This window comes from Podarcis raffonei, chromosome 7 (assembly GCF_027172205.1).
Source record: "Podarcis raffonei isolate rPodRaf1 chromosome 7, rPodRaf1.pri, whole genome shotgun sequence".
In the NCBI taxonomy this organism is placed as follows: Eukaryota; Metazoa; Chordata; class Lepidosauria; order Squamata; family Lacertidae; genus Podarcis; species Podarcis raffonei.
The window spans coordinates 42,307,518-42,335,025 of NC_070608.1; the positions used below are offsets into that span (position 1 = coordinate 42,307,518).

General features: G+C 40.3%; 2 protein-coding genes across 6 annotated transcripts; both read right to left on the reverse strand.

Annotated features, from left to right (window-relative positions):
- Window positions 1-10,724, reverse strand: RNF138 (ring finger protein 138). 5 transcript variants are annotated; one of them, XM_053396284.1, is made up of 8 exons: window positions 10,571-10,724; window positions 8,160-8,286; window positions 6,711-6,876; window positions 5,850-5,965; window positions 5,041-5,112; window positions 3,571-3,676; window positions 1,979-2,086; window positions 1-347 (listed from the first exon to the last, which is right to left on the reverse strand). In XM_053396284.1, the coding sequence occupies exons 2-8, from the start codon at window positions 8,264-8,266 to the stop codon at window positions 279-281; spliced, it is 744 nt and encodes a 247-aa protein (XP_053252259.1). In that variant the 5' UTR covers window positions 8,267-8,286; window positions 10,571-10,724; the 3' UTR covers window positions 1-278. The 5 variants fall into 5 exon arrangements, with proteins under 5 accessions (XP_053252259.1, XP_053252258.1, XP_053252262.1 ...); XM_053396283.1 differs by lacking the exon at window positions 10,571-10,724 and adding an exon at window positions 9,468-9,680 and having other exon boundaries at window positions 1,979-2,052; window positions 3,567-3,676; XM_053396287.1 differs by lacking the exon at window positions 10,571-10,724 and adding an exon at window positions 9,468-9,677 and having other exon boundaries at window positions 1,979-2,052.
- A 2,527-nt stretch (window positions 10,725-13,251) lies between these two features.
- RNF125 (ring finger protein 125) lies at window positions 13,252-27,093 on the reverse strand. Its single transcript, XM_053396288.1, has 6 exons — window positions 26,670-27,093; window positions 19,013-19,166; window positions 18,461-18,555; window positions 17,321-17,411; window positions 16,214-16,321; window positions 13,252-15,016 (listed from the first exon to the last, which is right to left on the reverse strand). The coding sequence occupies exons 1-6, from the start codon at window positions 26,816-26,818 to the stop codon at window positions 14,924-14,926; spliced, it is 690 nt and encodes a 229-aa protein (XP_053252263.1). The 5' UTR covers window positions 26,819-27,093; the 3' UTR covers window positions 13,252-14,923.
- Between the last annotated feature and the right edge of the window lie 415 nt (window positions 27,094-27,508).

The window sequence follows — 27,508 nt, forward strand, 5'->3', positions numbered from 1 at the left end:
TGGCTCTTAATAGCTTTATCTCAAAGACAGTAACGTTTTTGCCAGATATCTGAAATATTTCTAATATTATGTGGAGGAAAAAACACCCCATATTAAAGTATTATAATATAACATGCTTTTTTGTTAATTTAAATAAAAAGCATTTTAAAATAAATTCAAGGGAAAGTAATACTGCTATACAGTTAAACTGGATACAAGGGTTCCCTTTTATTAACACTGAGACCACTGATGCAGCTTCTCCCCTCGCAGAAAGCAATGATGTGAACAAATTAGAGATTTCAAAGGTTCTCTTGACAAGATTCCTCAACAGCATTTTGGAACAGAGTTTCCTCATCCAGCTGAGGATTCTAAATACAAACAACAACAAAAATGGTTTAGAATTTTCCCCCAGACCAAGTTATTACACTCTACAGTTCATCATGTACTCTGCATTAATTACTACAACAAAGAGCACACAATGGGAAAATGTATATGAATAGTCTGCTAAATGATATAAGTGATCCTTTAGAAAAGAAGGCTATCATTCCGGCAATTAACATGCTAGTAACAGCAAAATAAATTACTAAAAACTGGAACCTCCCCCAACACATTTCCAGAAATGAATGGTTGCAAAATGTTGATTATGAGTGATGTTATGGCAATGATTCACATCTAACCAGGACATTTAAAGGAAAAGCAAGCAATGTTATTTTGGAACAGTATTTTTACTTGAGATAATGTTAAGGAGCAATTATTAGTTATGTTATTTGGTATTAATTCAGCAGAATTTTAGGGGGTATAAAACAGAATTGGTTTTGATATGTTTTACTCAGAAATAACTCCGGTGAAATAAATGAATCCTCCTACTTACTGAGAAAAAAATGGATTTCCCTCCCCCCCCCTTTCCTATTTTCCAGGACATTTCACCCATTTCCACCCAGACACTGCTTGCAGCTGCAGTATTCTGGATATGTCCAGGAAATTCTGGACATATGGCAACCCTAGATTATGGAACATTGCAGTTAAAGCAAGATGGGAACGGCTTTTCTGGATTTGAGCATGTTTCTTTTTGTTTACATGATCTGTGATATATATTTATATCTTGCTCTTCCAGTGAGGAGTTCAAGGTTGTGTATATTATCCTCCCTTTCATCTTTGTAATGGCCCTGTAAAATATAGGTGAAGGTAATATATGCACTTAAGCCTAAATTCTTCGAACAGACTGCTGGGGGGATTGAAGAGGACCCAATCTAAGTAAAGTGTAACAGGTCCAGGAAATCCTGTTGGCATCCCAGCACCACAGACTGTTCCCCAGCCAGACTGTTCCCTAGCCAGACAGCATAAGTAAACAGTTGACATTTGACAGGGGGAGAAACTAGACCTGCTGAGACACCATCTGCCTTTCACTATCACCACAGCCATGCTGTCAGGCTACAGAGGAGAGGAGAGAAGCAGGGCTATCTATTCTCATCAGGTTTGTTGAGACTGGCTGGTTCTCTCTCAACAGCAGTCATTCCATGAAGCTGCCTGAACAACTTCCAATTTAGCTGGTTGTTATATGAACTGTAACTTTTGAGAAGAGTGACCAAGTCTGCTTTTCCTGTCCTTTCCCATCTTTTTCCTTGTGTGTCCTATCTTTTAAATTGTAAGCTTCAGGGTAGAGACTAGTATACGCATGGTTTATTGAGGTATAAACTGACTTTGGAACCTTTATGGCTAAAGCAGGGTAGAAGTGTTTTAAATGCACAAATTCCCCTAAGTGCTTTTCTAGCCTTTTCTCCAAATTTACCTAGGAAAGAGATTTCACAATTTACCAGGACAGCTGTAGAACTTGGTAAAGCAAGGCTTCTAGGTAATTTAAATCTGGCAATCTAATATAGAAGGTGCTTTTACCCAAATTAATCCAAGATGAATAAGGTTCTAATTTAGTCTTCCAGCATAGAGATTTAAAAATGTCAACATTTTAAATAGGGGGCAAGAACAAAAGAAAAGCTCTTACCATAAAATCTCCATACTCAAACTGATGCCTTAGATTTAAATGGCCAACAAAATCTCTAGTAACCCGGTTAGGATCTCCCCATGGAAAAGAGACACAAATAGGACAGATCTTTAAAAGAGAGAGAGAGAATCAAGAGGCAGACAATTGCTCACATAAATTACATAACTAGATAGTAGATCAACATTAGTTTCTATGAAAATCATACTAAGTCATACTACGTAGAAATGCCTTAAAATAATTCTTAAAACAAAAGGATACTCCTGGAAGGAATGTGAATAGAAGAGATTAAACTTAAAAAGTTAACTACACATACTTTAAATTCTTTAAAGGAAATGACACTGAACATTTATGTTTCTAAAGAAGATACTCCTTGTCTATTTCTGCCCTTAATCTTAAGCAATCTTTTTACAAAACGAATCTTGGAAAATGGGACTTAAGACAAAAAGTTTTTAAAAGAATGTATGTCTCTAATATCTCCCATTTAAACAATACTGGGCACTACTTGTAAAACAGAGCACCATCCTGCCCCAGCTGGGCACTCCTTAAGTGCTTAGTACTTCCACTGAACTCAAATGGACTTAAATGTGTCTAATAGCAATGTGCGACAGATTGAGAAAAAATAGAATGAAGGGCAGTCTTTTAAGAAAACATAAAGGTAAAGGTAAAGGGACCCCTGACCATTAGGTCCAGTCGTGACAGACTCTGGGGTTGCAGCGCTCATCTTGCTTTATTGGCTGAGGGAGCCGGCTTACAGCTTCCGGGTCATGTGGCCAGCAAGACTAAGCCGCTTCTGGCGAACCAGAGCAGCAGATGGAAACGCCGGTTACCTTCCCGCCGGAGCAGTACCTATGAGAGCCAGTGTGGTGTAGTGGTTAAGAGCGGTAGTCACGTAATCTAGGGAACCGGGTTCGCGTCTCCGCTCCTCCACATGCAGCTGCTGGGTGACCTTGGGCCAGTCACACTTCTCTGAAGTCTCTCAGCCCCACTCACCTCACAGAGTGTTTGTTGTGGGGGAGGAAGGGAAAGGAGAATGTTAGCCGCTTTGAGACTCCTTAAAGGGAGTGAAAGGCGGGATATCAAATCCAAACTCCTCCTCTTCTTCTTCTTCTTCTATTTATCTACTTGCCCTTTGACATGCTTTTGAACTGCTAGGTTGGCAGGAGCAGGGACCGAGCAACAGGAGCTTACCCCATTAAGGGGATTCGAACCATCGACCTTCTGATCGGCAAGTCCTAGGCTCTGTGGTTTAACCCACAGTGCTACCCGCGTCCCTTAAGAAAACTTATTGAATACTAAATAAAACAATGATAATCCCAAACTGAAAATGGAAAACATGTCTTGTAATTACAGATCTAAGTACTTTAAAAAAAACAAAGATCGGAAATGGGAAAATGTCATTCAGTATAAAACTGAGGAAAATGCTGTAACTGCTAGATCCATCACTGAAGGGAGAAGAGGGTGGCTCATTCTTTCTGAAAATATTGCTATTGTCATAGAATTAAGATAATTTCCAAAAAAAAAAAAGAGTGCTTAATTCACACATACTAGGATAAAATCTTCACAAACTTTCTTTTTTATATACACATACTCACTACTGGAACTAGTTGATAAAGGTGCCTATCATTACAGTGATCCAATAAGTTCTGCCTTGTAAAGTTACTTTCTTGACACAGAGGGCATTTGAATGTAGGCTGTCCACTGAAAACAAATATGAGAAAGAGGCACACATGGATGAAAATCCCTGCAACAGCATGTTATATGTTCAAGGAACTCTGTCACCCACAATCATTTCCCCATTAATTTCAGCAAAAGGAGGAAATGCATAAAATGAGACCAAAACACATTGAGGCTTGCTGTAGTGAATTCATGTAGCACTAAGTCAAAATTTAACATATTTGAATGCAGCTTGCTGATTTATTTAAGGTATTTACAGTGGTACCTCGGGTTAAATACACTTCAGGTTACATACGCTTCAGGTTACAGACTCCGCTAACCCAGAAATAGTACCTTGGGTTTAGAACTTTGCTTCAGGATGAGAACGGAAATCGTGCTCCAGCGGCACGGCGGCAGCTGGAGGCCCCATTAACTAAAGTGGTGCTTCAGGTTAAGAACAGTTTCAGCTTAAGAACGGACCTCCAGAACGAATTAAGTACTTAACCCGAGGTACCACTGTATATAGTCTGTTCCTAATATTCCAGGGCAGTTTACAGTGCAATTTAAAACAAAAGAATAACAGAATATCTACTAAGCCAATGGAAGAGAGGTCATGCTATGTATTTTTCAGTTTAAGGCTTTTTTGGGGTGTTTTCTTAAGATTACCTAGTCTTTCAACAGGATCTCTTTCATCTATCACCAGCAGCTTTTGCAGTAAATCACAGGATTACTTTGCATTGCTTCAAATATAAAATGCTGTTTTCTTTGGACTATCTTCTTCTAAGAAACAAATCAAATTCCATTTTCCTGATTTTACCTGACCTAAATATATTATAAGGTATCACATACCTATTTATACTTCACCTTGACACAAATCTGTTTTAATACCTTAAACCCAAAATTCAAATTTTGATAAAATCCAAAATTCTGCCTTGTTTTGAAGTTTAACTGTAGCGTGATGTGCTTTGTGCTACCTTCACATTAGTGGTTTCCAATGGCTGAAAACCACTTTTATACAAAATATTCAGGTTACTGATACAGGAGTATAATTCTCCATGCCTGACACATATGTGAAAAGACCTGAAGGTAGATAAAGAAAGCCAAATGGGCCCCAGTCCAAACCCCATGAGGCAGTCAATGCATGCATAAAGTTCTAATGAGAAATAGCTTTTTTATTTACTTTGTCACCTGGTAATCTAATACCCGACACTGAAATCAGTAAGGAAGCATCTCTTATTCAAAGCTTGGGATCCACACATTAAAGTCCCTGCATGAGCATACATCAGAGCCACTGGACTATGATATTTGTTTTGAAATTTGTCTTCTACTGAAGATTCCCTTCATTTGTTGGCACTCCTTCCCACCAATACCTAAAACCACATAGTTATTGATTTCAAAGGTAGTCCTACCTTGTAGCTTCTTCAGGAACATGTAGATTAGAATTTTCTCCAACTTCCGAAGTAGAAGAGTCACTTCTAAAACTTCATACAAAGCGTGAGAATTTATTTTCAAATTAAATACAGAAGAGGTTGCAATTCAAAGCAGTATGATGAATAAATTAATCCCTTTGATACTAGTGGGACTTGCTTTCAAAAAATGCATGTTTAGAATTGGACTATAGATGTTCTTATCTAAATAAACATTTTTTTAAAAGTTACTTCAGAAACACTGCATAAGGTGTTGGGTGGCCACCATGGATGAAGCTGAGCTTAGCTCCCATTCAAAAGTGCTGCTGCATGTCCATGGAAGTGCATCTGAGTGGAGGACAGTGAGTGGCACTGGGACCACCAAAGCAGCAGAGAAGGATGTAGCTGCCACCTAAAGCAGGAATGAGCCCTGCCTTTGTTTAAGGCAGTATCACCATTATGCCAAGGGCCGCTGAAGCCTGGTGCCCATACTGCAAACAAAACAAAGGTTTGCAATACACAAAGTAATTTTTGTTGATTTAAATAGTGATTTTTGGCATTTCATAATCAGAACTAAGTTCCAAAGCCTAAAAGATAATTATAACATTGTGTCGGAAGTTCTCATTTGGATATAACATAATAAAGTGTACTTTACAGTCACACTTCAACCACCCTGTGAATAAATTCTAAGCTACATTGTTTAACAACTTCCCCCATGCCAAATCTAAAGAACGCAATATACAATAGTTTGGGACATTTTTTAAAAAAGCAAGCATTAAAATGTATAAAGCTGCTTGCAAATAGGTATTTACCTGTTTCCTGTTGAATCCTGAGATATGTCTAAGCTTGGAATTACAGAAGAAACACCATACTCATCTTGATACTTTTTACACGATTTATAGTGCTGTCTCATACGCGAGAATCTTATCTGTAAATAAAGTTGTGTCTCATTTAGAGTTGACTCTCATTTATGGGCAATCCTATAGTTACCTAAAAAAATTACTCCTGTGACTAGTTGAGGAAAATCATGTGAACTAGTTTACAAAACTTTCTTCTAAATTCCCTTGATTTGCAATACTGAAAGCTCATTCAACTAAGCATTAACACATATTTTCTTACATGCCTTATAAATATTTTTGTTTTACTGAGCTCAACACAGGAGTTAAACAACCAGATCAGGTGACAGATCATAAAACTCTACAGTATTCTATGGTTTGAGCTTCCCAAGACCTTAAGATAGATAAAAAGTTAATGCACATATGGTTAGCTGCTTCTTTGTATATTTGGGGATTGCTTTAGCTTCAATCAGGTAATTCAAAGTGTATACTGGTTAAGATAGTCTTACAGTCACTGCTCAAGCCATTCTTGTACTTCCACGTCTTCTTCAGTATTATTAACAGTTTTAATTTACTAGAGTGCTCCCAAATCACAACAAAAAAGTGAAGGAATACATTCTATCAGTGCCTAGTTGCAACACTTGTTTGTTATTCAAAGTCAGTCTGCTTTTTCTCAGAATCTTCATAATGTAAAATGTGGTAGCAGATGATGGTGCACTACCCACCTGTCTGCAATAAATATTATTTCAATGTAATCCTATGCATGTTTTCAAAAGGGCTTACTTCTAGATAAGCATACAGAGTTTCACTTTTAACACTATTTTACATCTACTATACCTGTTTGTCGCAGCATCTACAGCTCCCCACCAATTTCTTCATGTTGTTTTCAACATCTAAGGCTCTGTTAGGACGTGCTTTTTCTTTTCGGGTGACAATGCCTCTGCATAGTGGGCAATGTGTTCCACCTTCTTTCATAGCCATTAAGAAACATTTCCTGCAAAACCTGAACCCAAATATAAAGTTGAGTACAAAAATAATGTTCTGCTTTACCAATTAATAGTCATTCTAATCCCATTATTATTACTACAGCATGCCACTTTCACCAGTCTGTGATAACTCATATACTCATGATTTAAAGTTGGGGAGAGCAGTGAAATTTGCAGATTACGGTATATATTGAGGATGGTAAAAATCCAAGCAGACTTCCTAAACATATCAAAACTGTGTGAATGAGAGGTGGGGGTGACAAAGGAGATTCAAAGTGATGTACACTGAGACAAAAAAAACCTAACTTCAGGGAATCAAAACTGCCAGTTACTCACCAAGAAAGATATTGAGGGGTTATGACAGAGTACAAAATGAAAAATGAACCCAGTGCACACCAGCTGTGAAAAGGGCAAACTGTACACCAAGGATAATTACAAAATACATTCAAAATTAAACCGCCTTTCAAAAAAAACCACTTTTATATAGATCTGCACTTGAGCCAGATCTGAAATAGTAAGATACAGAGAACTACCAGAGTGATTAGAGCACTTTTCTGATGAGAAAAGTCATCACATTTGGGGCTTTTAATAGTGAAGAAAAAGGCAAATGAGGGAGGATGGGTAGGAATCACTGTGTAGGTTTATAAAATTATGCTTATGTTGAAAAAGTGAAAGGAAGTTTTCTCCATCTCTCATAATATTAGAACTCAAGGTCATCCAATGAAACTGAATGACAGAAGATTCAATACATTCTTAAAAAAAAACACTTTATCACATAGCATGTAATGAACTTATGGAATTTGCTTTTATGAGATATTGTGCAGTAAGGCTATTCTTATCTACATCCAAAAACTGGAATAATTTCCATTCTGAGTAGCTTTAAGATTATCTGGGTTACAACACTTAGTAAAGCTTAGTAAAGCTTAGCAAAGCTTAGCAAATGTTCGAATTTGTGCTGTGCATGGGAACAAACAGAACTCAAAAGGACGCAGTAGATGTATTTTAACAAGCAAGCACAAACTTCATGGAGGGCTTCTGTGGTGATTTTTCAAGAAAAAGTATCTTATGCAGCATATACAAGAGTAGAAGCACTTACAAAAATTTATGAATTGGCACTTGTTTAGCATACGTAAAAGTAGTTGCATCCTCCTCAAAAGTGGGGTTAACAAGAGAACATCCTCCTTAAAAATACAAATGTTTACTGAGATCAGTTAGATAGGAAGAGTATGAGGGAAGGGAGAAAATATATAATTAACAATGGAGGGGCAAATAAAAATGGGCCAGAGACATAGATACATACACATGCTGACAAGCAGAAATCCTCACAGGTGTTTTAAACACATCTTGGCAAACAGGACAGTAATAATCATCTTCATTGAAACAAATAGTGGCAGGTTCCTCATTCATGGCAGCAAACTGTTGTACTTCTGAAAGAGCAATGGAACAACATATAGAGAACAATTATCACCCTAAGTACTGGGAACAAGAGCATAAGACAGTGTTTATCCTGTCTTTTGTCTTCACTTAATTATTCACTTCCTTGAGTACAGTATTTGAGAAGGCCATGAAAGCTTGCCCCTTAAGAGCACAGAAGAATGAGTGCTGTGACCCCTTGACATATATGACTTGGCAAGTGTGACTAAAACTTTGGGGAGACACACGTCTCAGCTTGGTTTCACTATGTGCAAAACTATAGCTGCCTACACTATGGATGAGGATGATTCAAAGGCCTGAAGTGAAGAATGAATGGACTTCTGGTGGTGGAAAAGGTACATTTATTTTCTGCAGTACCGCATGGGAGCTACCTACCAGTACCTAGTGTTGTTTTGCCCCTACTGCTATTGGTGTAGTAAAATGCCCTAAAAATGGAACGGGGAACTTGTGGCCCTCCTGGTTTTGTTGGCCTCAAACTCCCACCCGTTCCAGCCCTAATGGCAGATGGTCAAGGTTTGTCTGAGGTTTGATTATAGGAGCGTTTCCTTCTGTATCCTCCATTCTGTTCAGGTTATTTTCCATCAAAGGCCTTTTTTCACATGGCCCCATAACTCTGCTACACCCTCCTGCAAGATGGCCCCTCTTGCCATGAATAAAAAAAAATACATATCTATTGGCGGCCTAATTCACCTGCCCTTTGGCATTTTAGGCTGCGACCCAACACAAGTCTTACTTGCCCCATGTAACGCAGGAGGGCTTACTTTGGAGTAAAAGGGTATTTATTCACGGCGAGCCTCACGCAAAATATAAATTGTAGGCCATTATTTTGTGGTTTTCTTAATGCACTGAAAGCAACGTACCGGTGCTGGTTTTTGTTACCACTTCGGAAACTTTAACCAAGTCGGCATGCAAATAATAACGTGTTTTCATATTTATATTACGTACAATTAAAGGAAATCCCACCGTCGCGATACTGACGGCGCGAGAGGGAGGCGAGGCCTTAAGGGCCCCGAGGAGGAGGAAGAGCACAGCGAGGCGACTCTTCAAGCCTCAGCCCCGCGCCGGCTTCTCGGCGTTTATGTCCCCGACAAGCCGAATCCCGGCCCCCACCTCGCAAAAATAAAACCACGCCCGCCCTTCGCCTCGAGGTGCGGCCTAGAGCCCCAGCCACTACCTTTCGGGAGAACGGGAAGGTCGGTCGCAAGCTTCGGGGCCGGGCCGGGATCTTCAGGGCTCCCGGAGGCCAAGCCGGTCAAACCGCCGCCGCTCTCCATGTAGGTCTTAGGCCGCCGCCGCGGCGGCCTCTTCCCAACAGGCAGGCCGGGGTTGCCATGGCAATAGTCCCCCCCTCCCCTCCGGCGTGAATTGTTATTGAACAAGAGTCGTCGCCGCCGCCGCCGCCTCCTCCTCCTCTTCCCTCCGCCTGCCTGGCTGCCTGGAGGCGACGCGGAAGCCGCTTTTTCGACCGCGAGTTTCTTTTACGCGCTGGCAGGCCTCGCGAAAGGCTTAAAGTGGCACGTTTGTGAGGGGCTCGCCAAGACCTAATATTTCACCATTGTCTTCCTGTCGCGTGAAGGTGCAAGAACTGGGGTCTCAAAAGAGCTCCCGTCAAAGCAAGAGTTTTAAGACGGGTTGTGGGGAATGGATATATGCACAGCACAACCCCCTTCAGTTCCGAAACTCCCTTGTGGAATGGCATATACGCACCCTGCTCGCTTAACTGACCATAATAAACCCCACTGAACACAGATTGCTGCCTAGTTTAAAAACAGAGAGAACGAATTGCACTGTGAAGTCTCTAGTCCTCTCGGTTTGGAGAGAGGAAAAATATCAGGGGGAAACAGGATTCCGGACTGTGTTCTGAACGCAGACGGAAACGTTTAATTCATTAAATGCCTGCACATCTTTTACCCTTCTTTCTGCAAACATTTCTCTTAGGCTGGCGGATAGCGATTGAATTTGCTTTCTGTGTAGGGTAGGCAAGAAGCTGGGCCATTGTGTCTCAAGCATAATTGTGTTTGTATGCTTTTTTTCTTCCTTCGGTGTAAATCGCATTGAGCCGTTTTAACAGACACGTGGACAAAGGGCATATAGAGTTTCAAAGGACACCCGATATCGGGTTATTATCAGCCCTGAGACCACAGTAGGCCCGCCTTGTAACATAGGTGCCATGATGAGGCCTTGTCCGGAAGGGCGGAAAAAAACCTTGGGAGGCCCCATTTAGGTGGACTATGCTCCTTCTCTCCTTTCTAACATGTTGCTTTCTCCCATTGTTACCTCAGAAATTTGTGCTTCGGCGGCCAGTCTCTGCATGGGTGTCAAAATAGGGTTCTTGCTTAGGAGAGCGGAAGAGACACGGTCTTCTGAGAAGTTAGCCGCACGGTTCCCCAGCAGCTGCAGCAGCTCTCACCGCCCTTCTGCTTCCTGAATTGCGACTGCCCTCTAATGGCTGCTTGCATGATACATGTCAGCTTGCTAACAGCCGGCATTGTGGGGGAGATCAGGGAATGGAGAGATTGCTGATCAAAGCATGTCAGCTGAAACAAGTCTTAGGGTGTTATCCCGTCAGTGCACAGGAAAGAAAGGCATGCCCAAGACAATAAGTCCTGGGGCCAGGATTACACATTGCTCCCTTCACTCACGTACAGCCAGTCTTAGATCGGGTGTGAAAGGATCTTGAAGCTCCAGCCAGGAACAGAAGACTGTAAATAGGGCAGTGTGTGTGACAAAACGGAAGGATGTTAAAGACTTGTTAAATTCGGAAAAGGCAGGATTAAGGCTTCACTCTTATACACACACACACATAGTGGATGTCCCACAGTTAGATATATGCCCCTCATTTTAAAACAGACATATAAAAAGTATATCATGACTAGTTTAAGAGTACATATTGGATTCTCATAGTTGATTTTGATAATATGGTGCTACTGAATTTTTTAAAGTTTTTATCTTTTGCAATAAGTGCTGTGTTGAAACACAGGCAGCAAATTTTTATGAACAAAAATTATTGTAAGTAAAACATTCTAAATCACTCATTTAGTGACAATTTTTATATATTTTAATATGATTTTCAAATCTTCACATAATTTACATGTACTGCTTATTCTGAAATGACCCATTATCTCTACAATAAATATTTATTTGTATATCTCTGTCTTTCAAGTTACCTTCCGCTGCTGAAACTTCTTTAATTCAATGCAGGAAGAAATAGAAACACATTTTATACTCGACCTGGACATACTTGTCTTGAACAAATTCCCACTGATTTAAATAGAATATATTTCTATACTTCCATAGGCCCTCAGCTTAATGCCTTGATCTTGAGCTACAGAATTGGCGAGTGACCCACATGATTGAGCAGCTGGGTTCTGCTTGCCCTGGGACCCAGTATAATGGTCACTGGTGTTGCTGGGTCAGCAACACTTTCTCCCAAAGCTCATACATTGCACTACTGTTCATATAGTATGACTTTTACTTCAGTAATACATTCAGTATTAAATTTGCAGTAATTTTACTCAATGAAACCCATGAATCAGAATGATTTGACCCTATAAATTGTAAGTTGCATAGTGAATACCATTGGTTAACAAGGCTTCCAAATAATTCTCATTTATTGTGAGGGATGATAACTGTTAAGTTACTTATGTGGCCCACCCCTGCATCACCAAACTACTGCTTTTTCACAATAATCTTTTGACACAGTAGCTAGGATCTGAATAATGGTCATCAGCCCTTAAAAATGGCTATCTACGTATCCACAAATGAAGCTAAAAGACCTACATTCATGGATGCTACTTTGTTTCCCTTTTCCACAAATCCAAACCTGATGAGACTCTGCATTTCATTTGATGTTTGGATTGGCTTGCTTTGGGCCACAATGTTGGTTAAAATAAGTTTCATATATGATTGAAGGCTAGGAAAATGTCTAGCTTTTCAGAACTTTCTACTACGTGTGTAATACATTTGGTATTCTAAATGACCTGAAAGTACCTTGACCACCTGGGGCATTGTCATCTTGTCCCCAATTAAGACTTTTCTGGTAATCGGAGTGTGGTGGACTACAGTTTATGTTCTAGGGTCTTCTATGGACCCTAGAAGTGTCTCCACTATTTGCGGGGGGGGGGGTATGCTTTGAATCTGCAACTCTGTTCAGTTTTGTTAAGAGTCTCTTTAAAAAATGTTACCCTAGCTGTGAGGGAACTGCTTTTCTGTGAGCACATGCAGTGCACCTGGGAACCCTAACCCATAGAATCAGCATTCCCCCAGAATATGGAGTCTGAGGTTAGCACCCATGCAATTTCAGCCCATCTGTATGGTTAAGTAATGAAAAGTGGCATGGTTAGGTAACATTTAAGGAGCACCTCAGACAATAGTGTCTCATAATTTGGTGGGGTGGAGGTTAGGCTGTATGCCAAAGTCCCTTCTAATTCCTAGATCCAGCAAGAATTCAATTGTTTGAATAGTCAGGCCAGCTTCTTGGTGAGTTAATGCCCCCCTTAGGTTAAAAAAGTTGAGTGGCTTTGTGCCAGAAGGCAAATGAATGGGCCCCTCTCCAGCTGTTGGTGAGAAGGACAGAGGCAGAGTTGTGTGTGAGAGCGCTAGAAGCTAGAGGCAGGTTTCTGGCCTGAGAAGGAAAACCATGCTTGATTTCTGCTTGAGTTCAAGGCTGTGGCCATGGGAGAAGCAAGACCTTCTGGGATGCTGTAGGCTCAGGGCTGTATATGGGTGTAAGCAATCCATAATCATTCCAAGGAATCCAAACCCTGGGAAACCACCTGCCACCCCTGGAATCTTGCAGTGCTTGAAGATTAGGGTGGTGTGCAACATTATATACCAAATGTCCAGTCTTCCTAGTTCTGTGCAAGATCCTAACCATTTTGATGCCTTCATGAGTGAGTGAATCCATCAAAGCATTTAATATATCTATATATAAGAACAGATTTACACCATTTCAGGTATTTATGTACAAATGTGTACTTTAATTCTTACAAAATATATTTACAGTTAACTGCATCAATGAAAAACACTTAGGCATTATTTAACCAATATATATCTATGTCATATTAGTCTGCTACAACAATTGAATACAACATGGAACAAAACAGGAAGGCACAACCAATCTCTTATTAGGAGCTGCTGATTTTGGCTTTACTACTTTCCCTCACTAAAACTTTGCACCTTATCTTCAAGCTGCTCTATCAGTGTAAAATATGCTGTTATTAATAATTCTCCTGAAGTCCTCAGAACTGTAAAATGATATAGTACTATTTGTCAAACATTAACTGTAGCTTCTCTTTTTGAACTCTGATCTGTATTATGACACTTCAGAAAGTAAACAGTTGTTTGCTCTCCCTCATTGGCATTGCAACATCTAAATGATCATGAAAACTCTGGCCTGCCCTTTGAAAGCACAGTCACAAGATGCTCTGAGCTTTGGTCATATATTTTTTTACCAAAAAAAAAAAAAACTTCAGACAAGAGGCTTCTTAGTAAGCTTTGCTGCAAAAGAAACAGACAGTAAAAAATAATTTTTAATATTCAAAAGAGTGACAGTGTTATTTTTCTCAATGTAATGTAGCTCTTTAAACAATATAATTAGGCAAGGCAAAATCCATTTCTAATTTTGATGACAAATTTGAAGGTACATTGAAAATAAATCTTTTTGATGGCTAATTTGGAAGATAAATTTTCTCAGCCTTTAATGTTTTGAAAATTTGGTAGTGGATTAGGTTATATAAATCAAGTGGAGGTTATCTGTAAAATGCTACTTTGTATCATAACTCACTAATAGCAAAAAAATTACGTTTGACTACTCAAACAAGTCCTGCTGAGTCCAATGGGACTTACTCCTAGGTAAGTATTGTTACATTGCAGCCTAAAACACCAGTGGATGCTGTAGAAACAGACCTTGAGGTGTGTTTTATGCTGCATTAATTATTTTGCTCGTCTTTATATTGCATTGAGAACACATCAAATTCATGTGCTTAATTGATCCTCATTTAGGCCCTATTCACTTTTCAGCCTTTATTAGATGCCACCTAAGACAAGTGGGGGGAACCGTTGGCCCTCCAGATATTGCAGAATTACAACTCCTATCAGCCCCAGTAAACATGGCCAATGGCTAGGAATGATGGAAGTGTTCAGCAACATATAGAGGGTCAAAGGTTTCCTATCCCTGCTCAAGTTTTTAGCATAACTGTTTCCCAGAAACTAAATAAGTGAATGCAGTTAGAAATCAGGTGCAGCTCTCGCATGGCTGTGCACTCCTGAGAATCCTTGATGTAGTGACATCCTGAGAAGAGGAAAAATACTCATAAGCAGTGGCAGCCCATCCAGAAAGATGGCCCTAACTGCTTCTAATCAGTGCACATTGCAGGAAGAATCCTTGGGTGTGCTCAGCTCAGTAGGTCACAACTCAACAAGATTACCTTCTCAGAAGGTCATAACCATTCAAGATTGTCATGCCTATACAATATAACAACATAATGAATTTTGACAATGCTAAAAATAATTTGTTATTAGGGAGGCTGAACTATAATCCTAAAGAAGTTGACAACAATACTTTACAAGCAACATTTTAATTCACAGTGTAATGAATCCATTTGGTATGTCTTCCAAACTTTGATAGGATTACGCCGTATTTGGATTAGGCACATGCATATACTCTATTAATGACCGATCTAGAACTCTTTCAACGAGAGCTTCTTCCACTATACTTATATCCTGAAATAAGAAGGGAAGATAGTCAGACATGCAAGTAAAGCAAAAACAAAACAAAATCCTGCTTAGCAATAAAAGTAGTCCTATTAGGCTGCAACCGTAGTTGAACCGTTATTTAGACCAACACCAATGAGACCATAAGCACCAATCTTATCGATATCTCCTCTTGAGCCTTCCTTATCTACCACCCAAATTTAGATTTTCCTGCACTAACATTTCCAAGGAAAGTGAAACGATATTTGGATACAATTTCTGCTTACCAATAAATATTTGCAAAGAGCTGCAGAATGTCAGTGAGATGTTTACTTCTACTGCCCTTAAGTGCTAGTTTTTCAAGAGTGACTAGACATCAGGCATAAGGGTGACTGTATCAGCCCACTTCCAGCTTTCTACCCTTTGAGAAATTTGCACCATCAGGACAAATTCTGCTAACATAACAGCAAGACAGTCTGAGATGTTTGTTTCTAGTGTTTATGTGATACCACCAATGATCTAAGACAAGAGGTTTTCTAGTGAATTACAGTACAAGAAAATCAGGGTTGGGCTAAGTGAATTATTATCCCATGCAATTACACTCTATGAGTACAACTGTAATATTCTTATTACACAAGATGATTTCCTTTCTTGCAGAAATAGGCAAACAAGAAAAACAGAATGATTTGTCTAAGTTAGCATGGTTGCTTAATTTTTGTACTATGCACCATTTTATGTTTCATTGTATTTAATGCCATTTATTTATATTTTTGATTCCCCCTCTCATATACTACTTTCTGAAGACCTCTGGCTCTAATGTTTGCCCTAAACTATTAAGACCAATGCCTCTCACTTGCTCCCCCCACACCCAAACTTTGTCCCCTAATTTTCTGGGAAACCTGTTGCAGTTATTTCAAAAGCATACTCAAACTGGGGTGGGGAAGGATTAGATCAGAAAGAGAGATCGGAACAACTCCTTCACTAATTGTTGGACTGGTATTAAGGAAGTTAGGCATCTCTGCATGAGTGTAGCACCTTTGAGCTATTTGATTATTTCTCCACTGAAGTTTCTTAAGGCTTGTAACTTTTCTAATTCCCCAACCATGACATTCTTGCAATCTACATATGTCCTCATATGACTTATCAAGGAGATATGGGAGAGGTGGAAGTTGTAAATAAATGACTCTTAGCAGGGGGTTAGGAAAAACAACCAGGCAATTTACTCACTATGTAGTCTTCATAATAGAACGTATGTCTGAGCTGAAGGTGCCTTAAGAAATTCCTGCTGCAATAACTTGAACCACCACCAGGTGATAAGCGACAAATCGGACAGTACTGTAAATAGTTCAAGGGGGGGAAATAAATGCACTAAAAAAGTGTTTTCACAGTAGCAAAAGAAATGATTATTGCTAAAGAAAGCAAAATCTCCACATCTGAATGACTAAAAAGATATTAACTGATGTTTGTTACCAGTAAATTCAGATAATTCTTTGTTCTGTTTTGTATACAACTAATAAAGTGCCTTGTAAACCAGTCTCTCATGCTTAGATGTTGTTGGGTTGCTTTTTGGGGGGGTTGCATAAATGAGGTACACGTTCCTAGCTATGGAGTGCTCCCCCCCCCTTGTATGCTGTTTTTATGCTATCTGACAGAGCTGGCCCAGGAGGAGATCATGGAACTGACTGATGCTGAAAGGTTGAGTAACAGCAGCAGGGTCACACTCTCCCTCTCCCAGTTAATCCATCAGGGCAACTAAGGCTGATTTATTCTTGAAACCAATCCTGAGGCCGGACTGAAATGGGTCAAGAAAACCGATATCTTCCAATAATGCCTATAGTTGCACTGACACTACTCTCTTGATCACCTTACCCAAGAGAGTATTAGCAACTGGTCAATAATTATCCAAAGTTGTCTTCTTTAGGAGAGATTGTATCAGAGCTTCTTTTAAAGCCAGAGGCACCATTCCTCCTTGTAATGAGACATTCACTACTGTCTGAACCAACATAGTCATGTAGTCAAACCACTCTGGCTAGCTTTAATCAATGAAGATGGCGTCAACTGAAACTGATCCCATAAAACTTGGTGACATGGAATACTGGAAACATCATCTGGATGTAATAGCAGCAAAGTCATATATTTTCATTTATCATATTTATTTGTCACTTACTACACAGAATGCCTTGAAGCAACTATCTCTATCATCTACCTATCTATAACCTATTAGTTGACCATAAATATGCATATTCTAGTTTATGCTGCTACCTAATATTTCAAACAGTCAGTCAATTGATTTAAACAACAATGTGATTTGAACCTAAAAAATAAGGTGTTTACCACGGCTCTCCTGTCAGATCTGTGGAAAGTGAGAAAATGGTCCAGAAAATCTTCTTCATCCAATGAATACTGGCAGAAAGGGCATGGATATCTGAAATCACATAAGGTACTATTTATATATTAGCTGCATTTTTACATTTTACAGATGGTGTAGTAGTTACATATTAAAAGCCAATATATTCTAGAGCAGGCAACTGAACTGAATGGTGAGCCACTTTGCTCCTGCTAAATGGGATTCTGCATCAAGTCTCTCTCTACTGGAGATGGAATGGGGACATGGTGCGAGTAAAGACTGTAGGCATAAAGATATGGTTACATATTGTGAACAGAGAACACTATGCCTTCCCCATCTAACACATACAACACATACAACAGAAATGGTTTAATTGTTTTTCCAAAATTTACCCCTCCCCCCCCCACACAGCACAATCAAGGATGCCAACAGTTTCTTCAAAGGTTGCTGAACATTGGAATTGGTCACCAGAATTACATTACAATAGTAGTCCTGCCCATGCACTGAATCGTTATAAGTATTCGAAGCAGAATTCAAGGTACTTGTTTGACCTTAAAAGTGTGAATACATGTATAGCATTACCTATTTTCTGCAGCAGCAGAATTCCCTTGCCTTTGCCTAAGTTCAAAGTACAGTGGTACCTTGGGTTACATACGCTTCAGGTCACATATGCTTCAGGTTATAGACTCCACTAACCCAGAAATAGTGCTTCAGTTAAGAATTTTGCTTCAGGATAAGAACAGAAATTGGGCTCCGGCGGCCCAGCAGCAGCAGGAGGCCCCATTAGCTATAGTGGTGCTTCAGGTTAAGAACAGTTTCAGGTTAAGAACGGACCTCTGGAACGAATTAAGTACTTAACCCGAGGTACCACTGTATGAGAATCTTACAGAAGTTCCACTAAGCCTTTTTGTTGACCTGGCATCAGTAGTTAAGATTTAGATTAGTATCTGCTAAATGATCTATGTTTGGTTTATTTAAAATGGTGAGTTATAATTTGATTTTAAACTGTATCATCATTCACCCTAAGTCACTAGGGTAAGGGACGGCTAAGACTATGAATGAATAAATATATAAACCAAGCTGAGAGTAGATTTCTCCCACCATTATTTTATTAAGATGCACTTTACCTTGTGTCTGGGTATGCAACTTCCTGTAGGGGCCCATATTTCTCTATATATTGGTCACAAGTTCTCAGATGAGCTCGCATTTCACTGAGGAGCACCTAGATTCATTTTAAGAAACATTGTGTCAGTATTTTGCTGTACAAAATGCTATTCACTAGCAGACTAGCCCTAAAGCTTGTTTAGTAGACAGAAGTAGGTCACATTTAATTCCAACAAAATATGCTTAGGATTGTAGTTGGGTTGCCCAAACTCTCCAAGCGGAAGTGCCTTGTATTTCTTCATTCTAAACTACATGAAGTGATTCAATATGTTAAAATTCAACATTTACAGGTTAAATTGTTAAAAGGGAAAGTGATGGTTACCATAGTTTTCCTAAAGGTAAAGGATGCAAATGTAAGATCAGGATTTGTTAAATTGGGGATAATGTACATTGAGAATTCTATAGGCGTTGCTCCCAAGTAAATGTGCTTAGGGTTGCTAACTTCAAATCCCCATGCATTTCAGAATACTTAAATCCATGAGGCAGAAAATTATGGAATGCCAATATTTATTTACCTGTGTTCCACATTCTGTACAATTTTGGTGTCTATTTTTCATCATCTTGGTAATATCAGTTGCTGGAATCCCTTCAGAAGGAAGAAACGCCCGGCAGTAGGGACATGTCCATGTGTTATTCCTTATACTTGCTGCAATACAGGAGTGGCAAAATCTAACGGAAAGATAAAAATAAATACTGTTTCCAAACGAACCACCACTTTAAAGAAAGCAATTTGAAAAGTCACAGTTATGATCACTAGTGAACATGACCTTATAGGAAGATTGGTTTCTACATCAGTTCTTGTGTTAATCATTTTGTTTACTTGAGAATCCCAATCTACAGGACCACTGATAAAGTGAGGCTACAGAAGATAGTGTGTTCTGTTATGGGGATATCTGTGCATTAGCTAAAGTTACTCATTAACATGCAAGCGCCTGCAAACTCTCCCAAGTATTAGTAAAGCACTATGGGAGAGATCAAGCATTTCAAGCAAACAAACAAAAAAAGAGAGGTACCATCCAGCCAAAGGTTAAGCACTTTAATGTCCTGCTGAATTTAATGGAGAAGAGTAAATAAAAGGCATTTTTACTCATTTACTGAAATCAATGGATCTCACAAGTGCTTAACATCGGCTGAGCTGTGCCTGTAGCTGTTTCACTGCAAATATTTGTGCAAGATTCTGTTGTGCTAACCTGATTCACATATATACAAATAAAAAAGACACAGGAATAAATTGAGCATGTGCAGAGTATCATTATCCTTGGTTTGAAAGAGTAGTCGTCAGCTACATCTTCAGTGATTATTCCCAGCTTCAGTCAGACATAAAGAGTACATGAAAATAAAGGTAGAGGACAGAAAGTTGAAGCCAATTACTTACTCATGAAATTATTGCACAAATGACGGGATGAAATCCAGTCTTCTGGATATAATCACATTGCGATGGCTATAACACCATGCACACAAGAGCTGACAGGGATATGTTTGACCAGTGGCAGACTGCCAGGAGTGTCCACATGGCTCTGGAGATAATGCCGGGAAAATGACTAAAGCTTTTACTGATGTTGTGTCTAAGCCTACTGTAACAAGCCTGAGCCCTTAAAAAAAACAAAAAACCTTTGGGGCTTCCCTCACCCCCACAGCCTTTCCTACCTCTGCGCAAGCTTAAAATGCAACAAAGTGTGAGGAAATACAGTGGAACCTCGGTTTGCGACGTAATCCATGTGGGAGGCACATTCGCAACCTTGTGATTTGGCGCTTATGCGCATAGCATGATTTAGCACTTCTGTGCGTGCACCGTAACCCGTTCCAGTACTTCCAGGTTCAGCGTGGTGCGCAACCTGAAAACGCATAACCTGAAGCGTTTGTAACCCGAGGTACCACTGTAGCCTTGAATATTGAACAAAGTGTGTGACTAAGGAACTACAACAAATCTGTTAGGTTGATCTGGGAAGTGCTGACATCAATGAACTAAGGGGTTCTTAGCAGTGCTCAATCAATACATAGTTCTGGGAAATGCTCTTTTTTAAAGAAGTTGGTTGCGTTAGTACCACAGATAGATAGATCGGCTTTATTCGGCTTTATTCGGCTATAAGCCCACAAGGTAAAACCAATCAATAAATAAAATAGCATTTTACATTCTAAAATATCAACTAAAATATTTCAACACATAATCTCCTTCACGTTACATACAATCTCTAGATGTACCATATTGTGGCCTTGAATATAAAGATGGTGGATAGAGTTTACTAGATTTTTAATAGTCATGCAGCATTCCATGAAGTCTTTTATATGAAAGAACTGAATTCAGGAATCTGGCAACCTGTAATGTTCTATAAGAGTCCTGGAGTAGATAGGCTAGATGTAATTCAGGTGGTTTAGCAACAGTTTCCAAAATGATTGAACTCAGAATCCTTGATCGGGGAACAATATATAAAGGACAATTAAACAAGATATGATAAATTAGTACCACATAAGCTTCCCTGAAATATACCTAATAAATAAAATGTTTGTGCATATTTGGCAGGTGGAGAAGATAAAAGGTGGGCTAGCTGTGGAGCAGCATTAGTTCCCTTACTTCCAGCAGCAATAGCAGCAGATGCTAATTAAACAGGAGCCTGAACAGTGCTTGGTGTGCCTTTTTTTTACTGAAAACTAATCCAGGCTGGTGGCATTGCCTGTCAGCTTCGTCCTCTGCCTCAGTGCTGCTCTTGTAGAATTCAGAAGGAGGATGGGGACAAAACTAGAATTGCTTCTGCCCATTACAGTGGTACCTCGGGTTGCAAACACCTCAGTTACAAACACTTCAGGTTACAGACTCTGCTAACCCAGAAGTAGTACCTTGGGTTAAGAACTTTACCTCAGGATGAGAACAGAAATCGTGTGCCAGTGGCATAGCGGCAGCGGCAGGCCCCATTAGCTAAAGTAGTACCTCAAGTTAAGAACAGTTTCAGGTTAAGAACGTACCTCCGGAATGAATTAAGTTCTTAACCAGAGGTACCACTGTATTGGCTCTGGCTCCACCTGCTGTTGGCCTCCCTTGTCTTCCAAGCACTTTGGGCACCAGGGCATCACTGCTCTGACCCATCCATCTACCATATTTTTTGCACCATAACACTTTTTTCCTCCTAGAAAGTAAGGGGAAATGTCTGTGCGTGTTATGGAGGAAATGCCTACGGGTGGCATGCCTACGGATTTTCCTCCTCTAAAAACTATGTGCGTGTTATGGTCGGGTGCGTGTTATAGAGCGAAAAATACGGTATTTTGGCACATCACCTGTCCCTTTCTGTGCCCTATCTCTGTCTCTCTCTCCTGCCACTGTACCTTTTGCTCCTCCATGACATATGCCTTGTTTGTGGCAACCCAGTTTCATCAAAACGCAACACAATTATTACTGCAGCCAGCAAAACCATTATGTGCAAAACAGTTCTGCATTTTCGCCAATATGGACGCCAATGAGACCTATTCTTAACCAGTTGCCTTGAGGGGAAAGGCTGTTTCTCCTAGAAGACCACATGATATGCATGCCATTTTCAATCTCTGGTGTCTTCAGGCAAGGTTGGGAAAGATTTCTGCCAGAAACTGAGAGCTGCTGCCACTCCGTATCAGCAATACAGGACTGGAAGGCCCAATGGTTTGACTCAGGATAAGGCTGTTTTCCGATGATCAGAAGTTGGTTCAATTTACTTCCATAAAAAGTTTGCAACAATGTGACTTAATTCATCCTTCATGTACAACCAAGGTAGGAAGAACAGGTAAAAGGGCTGCATTATTTTAGCCATTTAGCCATGGGCACAGCCAAGAAAAGGCAGGGAGGGGCAGCTACCCCCCATCAAGCAAATCAATACAAAATACTTAACTAACCGTGGTTGCCCCCCCAACATAAGGCCTGCCCCCCAACATAAATCCTGGCTAGGCCCATGCTTTTAACTGAGTAACAGTCTTGTTTTTTCACCCTACTGTCTACATTATAGAAAAGTTGTGTTGTTAAGTTATACAGCAGAATAACATGTTGGATCTGTGATGAAAGTTTCAAAGGTTGGTTTCAGTGCAACCCTGACCAGGCCTATTCAGAAGTAAGTCCTAATTATTCAGTGGAGTTACTCCCTGGTAAATGCAATTGGACTGCAGCTTAAACTTTTTTTTTGTATTTCTCGTCTTTAATCTGAATGTAAAACATGTATTTCATTTTAAAACAGCTTCATTCTGTTCCAACTTCTAATCCAAAAAACAGTTGGCGAGTAATGTCTTCCAAACTGAAAAGGTGTTTTTAGCAATACTCTTGAAAAACCTTAGAAACCGAATCCTATGTACTGTATTGGCCCAAATATAAGACGCACCCGAATATAAAGCCACACCTTTAAAATTCAAGGGGGAAAAAGACAATACCCGAATAAATACCTGAATAAATGTGTCCCTAAGTAGATCCTGGGAAATGTAGTTTCTCCCAAGGGGCGTTTCAGTAGTTTCCCTGTGGGCTTCTTGGATGTGGCACCAGAGGGCGGTGCAAAGAGACCTCTTTCTCTTCCCTGCTCCTGCTTCCCCTCAAATTAAGAGTGTCAGCAGCAGCAGCAGCCAGGCATGTGGGGCAGGAAAAAGGGGTTTGGAGGGTAGGTGAGTGGGTGGGAAGGAAGGAAGGAAGGAAGGAAGGAAGGAAGGAAGGAAGGGGGTATTTGGAGGAGCAGGGGGCAGGCAAGGAGGCTTATGGGGAGATAAGGGAGGGAGGCTTGGGGATTAGGGCTGCTGCTGGTGGCCTCCAGTCCAAATTCAGACTGGCTCAAAAACAAGCCAAGTTATTTTTTCACTTCTGCAGACGGGATGAGGAATAGAATGGCTTATTTCTGATCCAACCCTGTTTGAGGAGATGTGGTCACCCATCACTGCTTTGCAACCTATGGTCAGGCCATAACCTTAGGGCTACATTCACATTGAACAAACAGAGATACCTGTGCCTTCGAAACACGAAAAAATGTTGTGCTTAAAATACTTGTGTTGGCTTCAGGGCAAGTCCCATGGTCTGAAACTGACCTGTACTTGGGGGAAGGCTTGGGAGCGGCAGGCGGGCTGCGTGTCGTTGCCCCGCGCTCCCAGGCTGCTTCCTGGGGGGGGGAGCCATGCCACTTTGCTCGTGGCGTAAGGTTGTGAATTTAAGCCGCACTTTAACTTTTCACTGTCAGAATTTGGGCGGAAAGTGCGGCTTATATTCGGGCCAATACGGTATATTTATTTAGAAGTGGGTACTACAGAGTTCCATGGGGCTAACTTCTTAACTACCAACCATATTTGTGCATTTAAATACTAAGCTTTAGTATTCCACCATTCTGTTGCCTATAGGTAATGTTCTTCATTTCTACAAACATGGGCTTAAAATTGCTCATGTGAGACTTTAGACAGATAACAAGTTCCTGCTAATGTTTTGTTTTTACCTGCAACATTTCTACATGTACTGTAAAGGAAATGCTGCCATGGGCTTTTTGTTGTACTAAGTAAGGATTAGTCGAGCAAACTCAAATCCTTCTCCTCAGCCATAGCTGAAAAGAAGTTTTATCTAAGATTAATCCAAAAGGAAAGTTTCATTGTGGTTTCCAAACACGTGCAAGGTTTTAAACAATGAACCCTAGTTAATAAGTTAAGCAAAGTTAGAGAGAGTTATACAATTCTAAAAACCTACTTCTTGGGTTACATCCATCATTCTGGACTTGCAAATGATATTTACAAAGATCAAGTGCAAGTGCCAGCTGTTTATATGTATCTGAATTTGCACATAACACAGAAGTGACACAGAGGCATACTATTCAACTGTAGCTGGTAGACAATCCACATTCTTGGCTTAGGGCATCAGACCTTTCAACTTTTTTAGTATACAGCACTGACTCAAGATTTTTGCTGGTTTTAGCAGCATGAAATGAAGTGTCACTGTAGGAAGTAACAATGTACCGCAGAATTCCTTGCAGCATTGCATTGTGAATTAGTGTTGTTGTTGTAAACTTTGCTGTCTGGTCTTTGACCTCAATAAAGATGGATTGATTGAATTAGCTGTTCCAGAAGAAACACAAAATCTCACATTTGTTCATTGTTTCTGGTATGGCAGCAGGTCCCCTTGAATAATTCTGCTCCAAGCAGCTGCCTTGTTTTGCTATGTATTGGTGCCAGGCATGCTACCACATACATTGAAATATGCAGATTTATATATTTTAAACATGTATGTAGGTGGGTGCTACAAAAATGTGCAACAATACAGGTCTTAGTCAAGTTACAAGCTCGCTTCTGAAAATGGCTTTGGAGTGAAGATTTCTAAACCTTTTTTATTGGGGTCTGCCAGACACCAAATTCCATCACCCCATGGGTTGTTCATACTGTCACTCCATCCATTACTCCACCAGGGAAAATAGGCTCCAGAAGGAGAAAGAGTGGCATGCAAGAACAGTAAATAAATACAAGTGTGCCTAGTTTGTATGACTCATACCAGGCAGGTTGAGACAAGATGGCCTGAACAATTTGACTGGCAAAGGATCTGTACTTGATTGAATCAATCTGTACTTGATTGAATCAATCTGTACTTGATTGAATCAGTGAGAGGGGGAGGAATTGTAGCTTGTGAGCATGAAAGGCATTCACAACAGTCAAACCATGGGATGGCTCTTACATCTGAACCAGGCCCCCAGATGGAATGTAAAGAAGACACAAGCCAAGTGCTAACTTTTCCTTACAAATTTGTTCTTTTTGATATCCAGTCTTCACTAGGGAGTAAAAATGGTGGTTTTGGCATATAAAAAAGCTATTCTGAACATGTTTTGTTTCTTGCCTGAATATCTCCCACTGAATGCTTAACAGCATGTGCACGCTTCATACATTTTAGTACAGTTAAAAAAGTTAAACAATGCAATTGTGGCTGCTAATGATTCAACAGTTAGGCCTTTCCTTTAATATGGAAAGGGGCATCTATACATTAATAACAATGTCCCAACCTTGTATGTGCTTGACCTAAATTTGTTAAGGAAAATAAATTTTAGTCCATCCACAGGAGGCATGGGGGGCAACTCTGATTTTTATTTTTCTACGTTGGGAGAACTCCAATATTTTGGAATATTGACAGTGAACAGATTTGCACCAATATTTGCACCATAGAATCATCACCATCACTGAATAAAAATATGGGGGAAGACTTTCCAAAACTGGGAGTGTTCCTCCCTTGTTTCAGAATATCATGGTTTTTTAAAGAATTCTTTTCAACCAAAGTTTCTCAGGGGAAATAGTGGTTGAATTTTGCCATGAAAAATTTACAAAAAGGATACTTCTAAGAACTCGGGATGCTTCCTTCTCAAAATATACAAACGAAAGAAACAAACATACTGGTATTTTATACCCACATGCATATTAATTTATATTTAAGACATATCAGCACACTGAGGACAATGCAATTAAATGGAGCCTTTGTTCCTTGATAAAATAGAATGCAAGCAATTCCATTTGGGGAAAGTTAAAACAGGCCCAGAAACTCAAAAGAAAACTCCAAAAAGTATGTGGCACTTTTATGGTGCTTTCAAGTGTCAAAGCACATCACATCCATTCTCTTGTAATTTTTTCAACAACTAAGGTATTCACATCTTTATAGAAGTGTAGTGTTGATCAGTGTAGTGTAGATCAGAAATGTTTGTACTGGCTCAACCACTACACTACACCAATTCACAAATATAAATAAATTTGGATCACACATCCCTTCTTCCCCGACCCAAATATCTTACTTAAAGCTTGTTTCCCCCAAAATATTAAAGGGAATGAAGAGAAAGAACAACGCATCTTAACGAAGGTACATCTTTTAATGCCAATCGCCTAGATCTCGGGTTCTGTTTCTGAACTGAATCCGCCGCATGCAAATGTCAAGTTAAATTACTTGTTCGTGCGCTAACTTGGATCAAGTTCTGTGCTCGCATCTTTAGCATTACCACCCAAAAAATGTCGTTTTATGATCGCATCCCAAACGGAAGCCAAATACCCTTTCTTAAAAAAAAGAGAGAGAGAATTAAACGGAAGTTGGTTGGTCCCAGTTTAAGTATGGAAAGAACTGCAACTAACAAAGTCGCAGCCTAATTTCAGACTTCTCGCATTGCAAAGAATGGGGATTCATTCTGTCCCCACACCCGCCTCAGCCAATTCCGGGAGGAGAGTTTCACTTACACGTGGCCGCACTGCGTCCTTACGGGCTGGTGGAGCACCTCCAGGCAGATGGAGCAGTCAAAAGATGGGACTTGCGACTGCTTCTCCTCTTCTGCTACCTGGAGAGGGTTGGCCACCTCCCGACTGTCGCTGCTTAACGCGGATCCCATCGCTTAAACTTCGGCACTCCTGGGAAATCAAGGCTCTTGGCGCCGGCTGCTCCTGCTGTGGCCGAGCGCGCAACACGCTAGGAAGCTTTGCAGCTGGAATTATTGTATTGTTTTGCGATTGCAGGATTTCGCCTTGCAGCAAAAGGAAAGCCGCGCGAGCTGCAGATCTCCGTTCCGTGCAACTAACTCTCCTAGACCACGTTGGGGGCCGTTTGTGGCGGTTACACTGGCGACACCCTGCAAAAGCATTATTGGCGGATGCAGGACCAGTCCAAGCCGGCGCGAGGAAACCTGACACCCTGAGCCGGACAAAGGGGGCCAGCTAGCCAATCGGTGGCCTCGTTCGCTGGCTGATGCGCTGTTTTCTTTCTTTGACCCTGATCCACAGGGCAAGTCCCATGCATGTTTACTCTAAAGTAATCCCCACGGTGGCCGGCGGAACTTAACTCCTGTGTAGGATAGCACTTTGCAGTAGCCGTGCGTCACAGGTATCCCTAAAATAGTGATAGAAAACGAAATAGGCAGTTCACTGTCGAGCGCGTCTCTTAGGCATTCAGAAACACTCTTGCAGACTCATTGTAAGATACTAAAGCAAGAATACACATCTGTATCATTAATCTGTATTACTACTACTACTACTACTTTGGTAAAATGAAAACACATTGCATCCGGATACGTTCCATTGAAATC

Excerpts from the sequence above, each read along its gene's own strand:
- RNF138 (XM_053396282.1), bottom strand. The coding sequence starts at position 9,567 with ATGGAGAGCGGCGGCGGTTTGACCGGCTTGGCCTCCGGGAGCCCTGAA. Across the intron at positions 8,287-9,467 it reads CCTTCCCGTTCTCCCGAAAG|AAGTACAACAGTTTGCTGCC; the intron begins GTAGTGGCTGGG and ends TTGCTCTTTCAG. Across the intron at positions 348-1,978 it reads TTGAGTATGGAGATTTTATG|AATCCTCAGCTGGATGAGGA; the intron begins GTAAGAGCTTTT and ends GTTTGTATTTAG.
- RNF125 (XM_053396288.1), bottom strand. The coding sequence starts at position 26,818 with ATGGGATCCGCGTTAAGCAGCGACAGTCGGGAGGTGGCCAACCCTCTC. Across the intron at positions 18,556-19,012 it reads GTACAGAATGTGGAACACAG|GTGCTCCTCAGTGAAATGCG; the intron begins GTAAATAAATAT and ends AAATGAATCTAG. Across the intron at positions 15,017-16,213 it reads TCTATTATGAAGACTACATA|GATATAAGTATAGTGGAAGA; the intron begins GTGAGTAAATTG and ends TTCTTATTTCAG.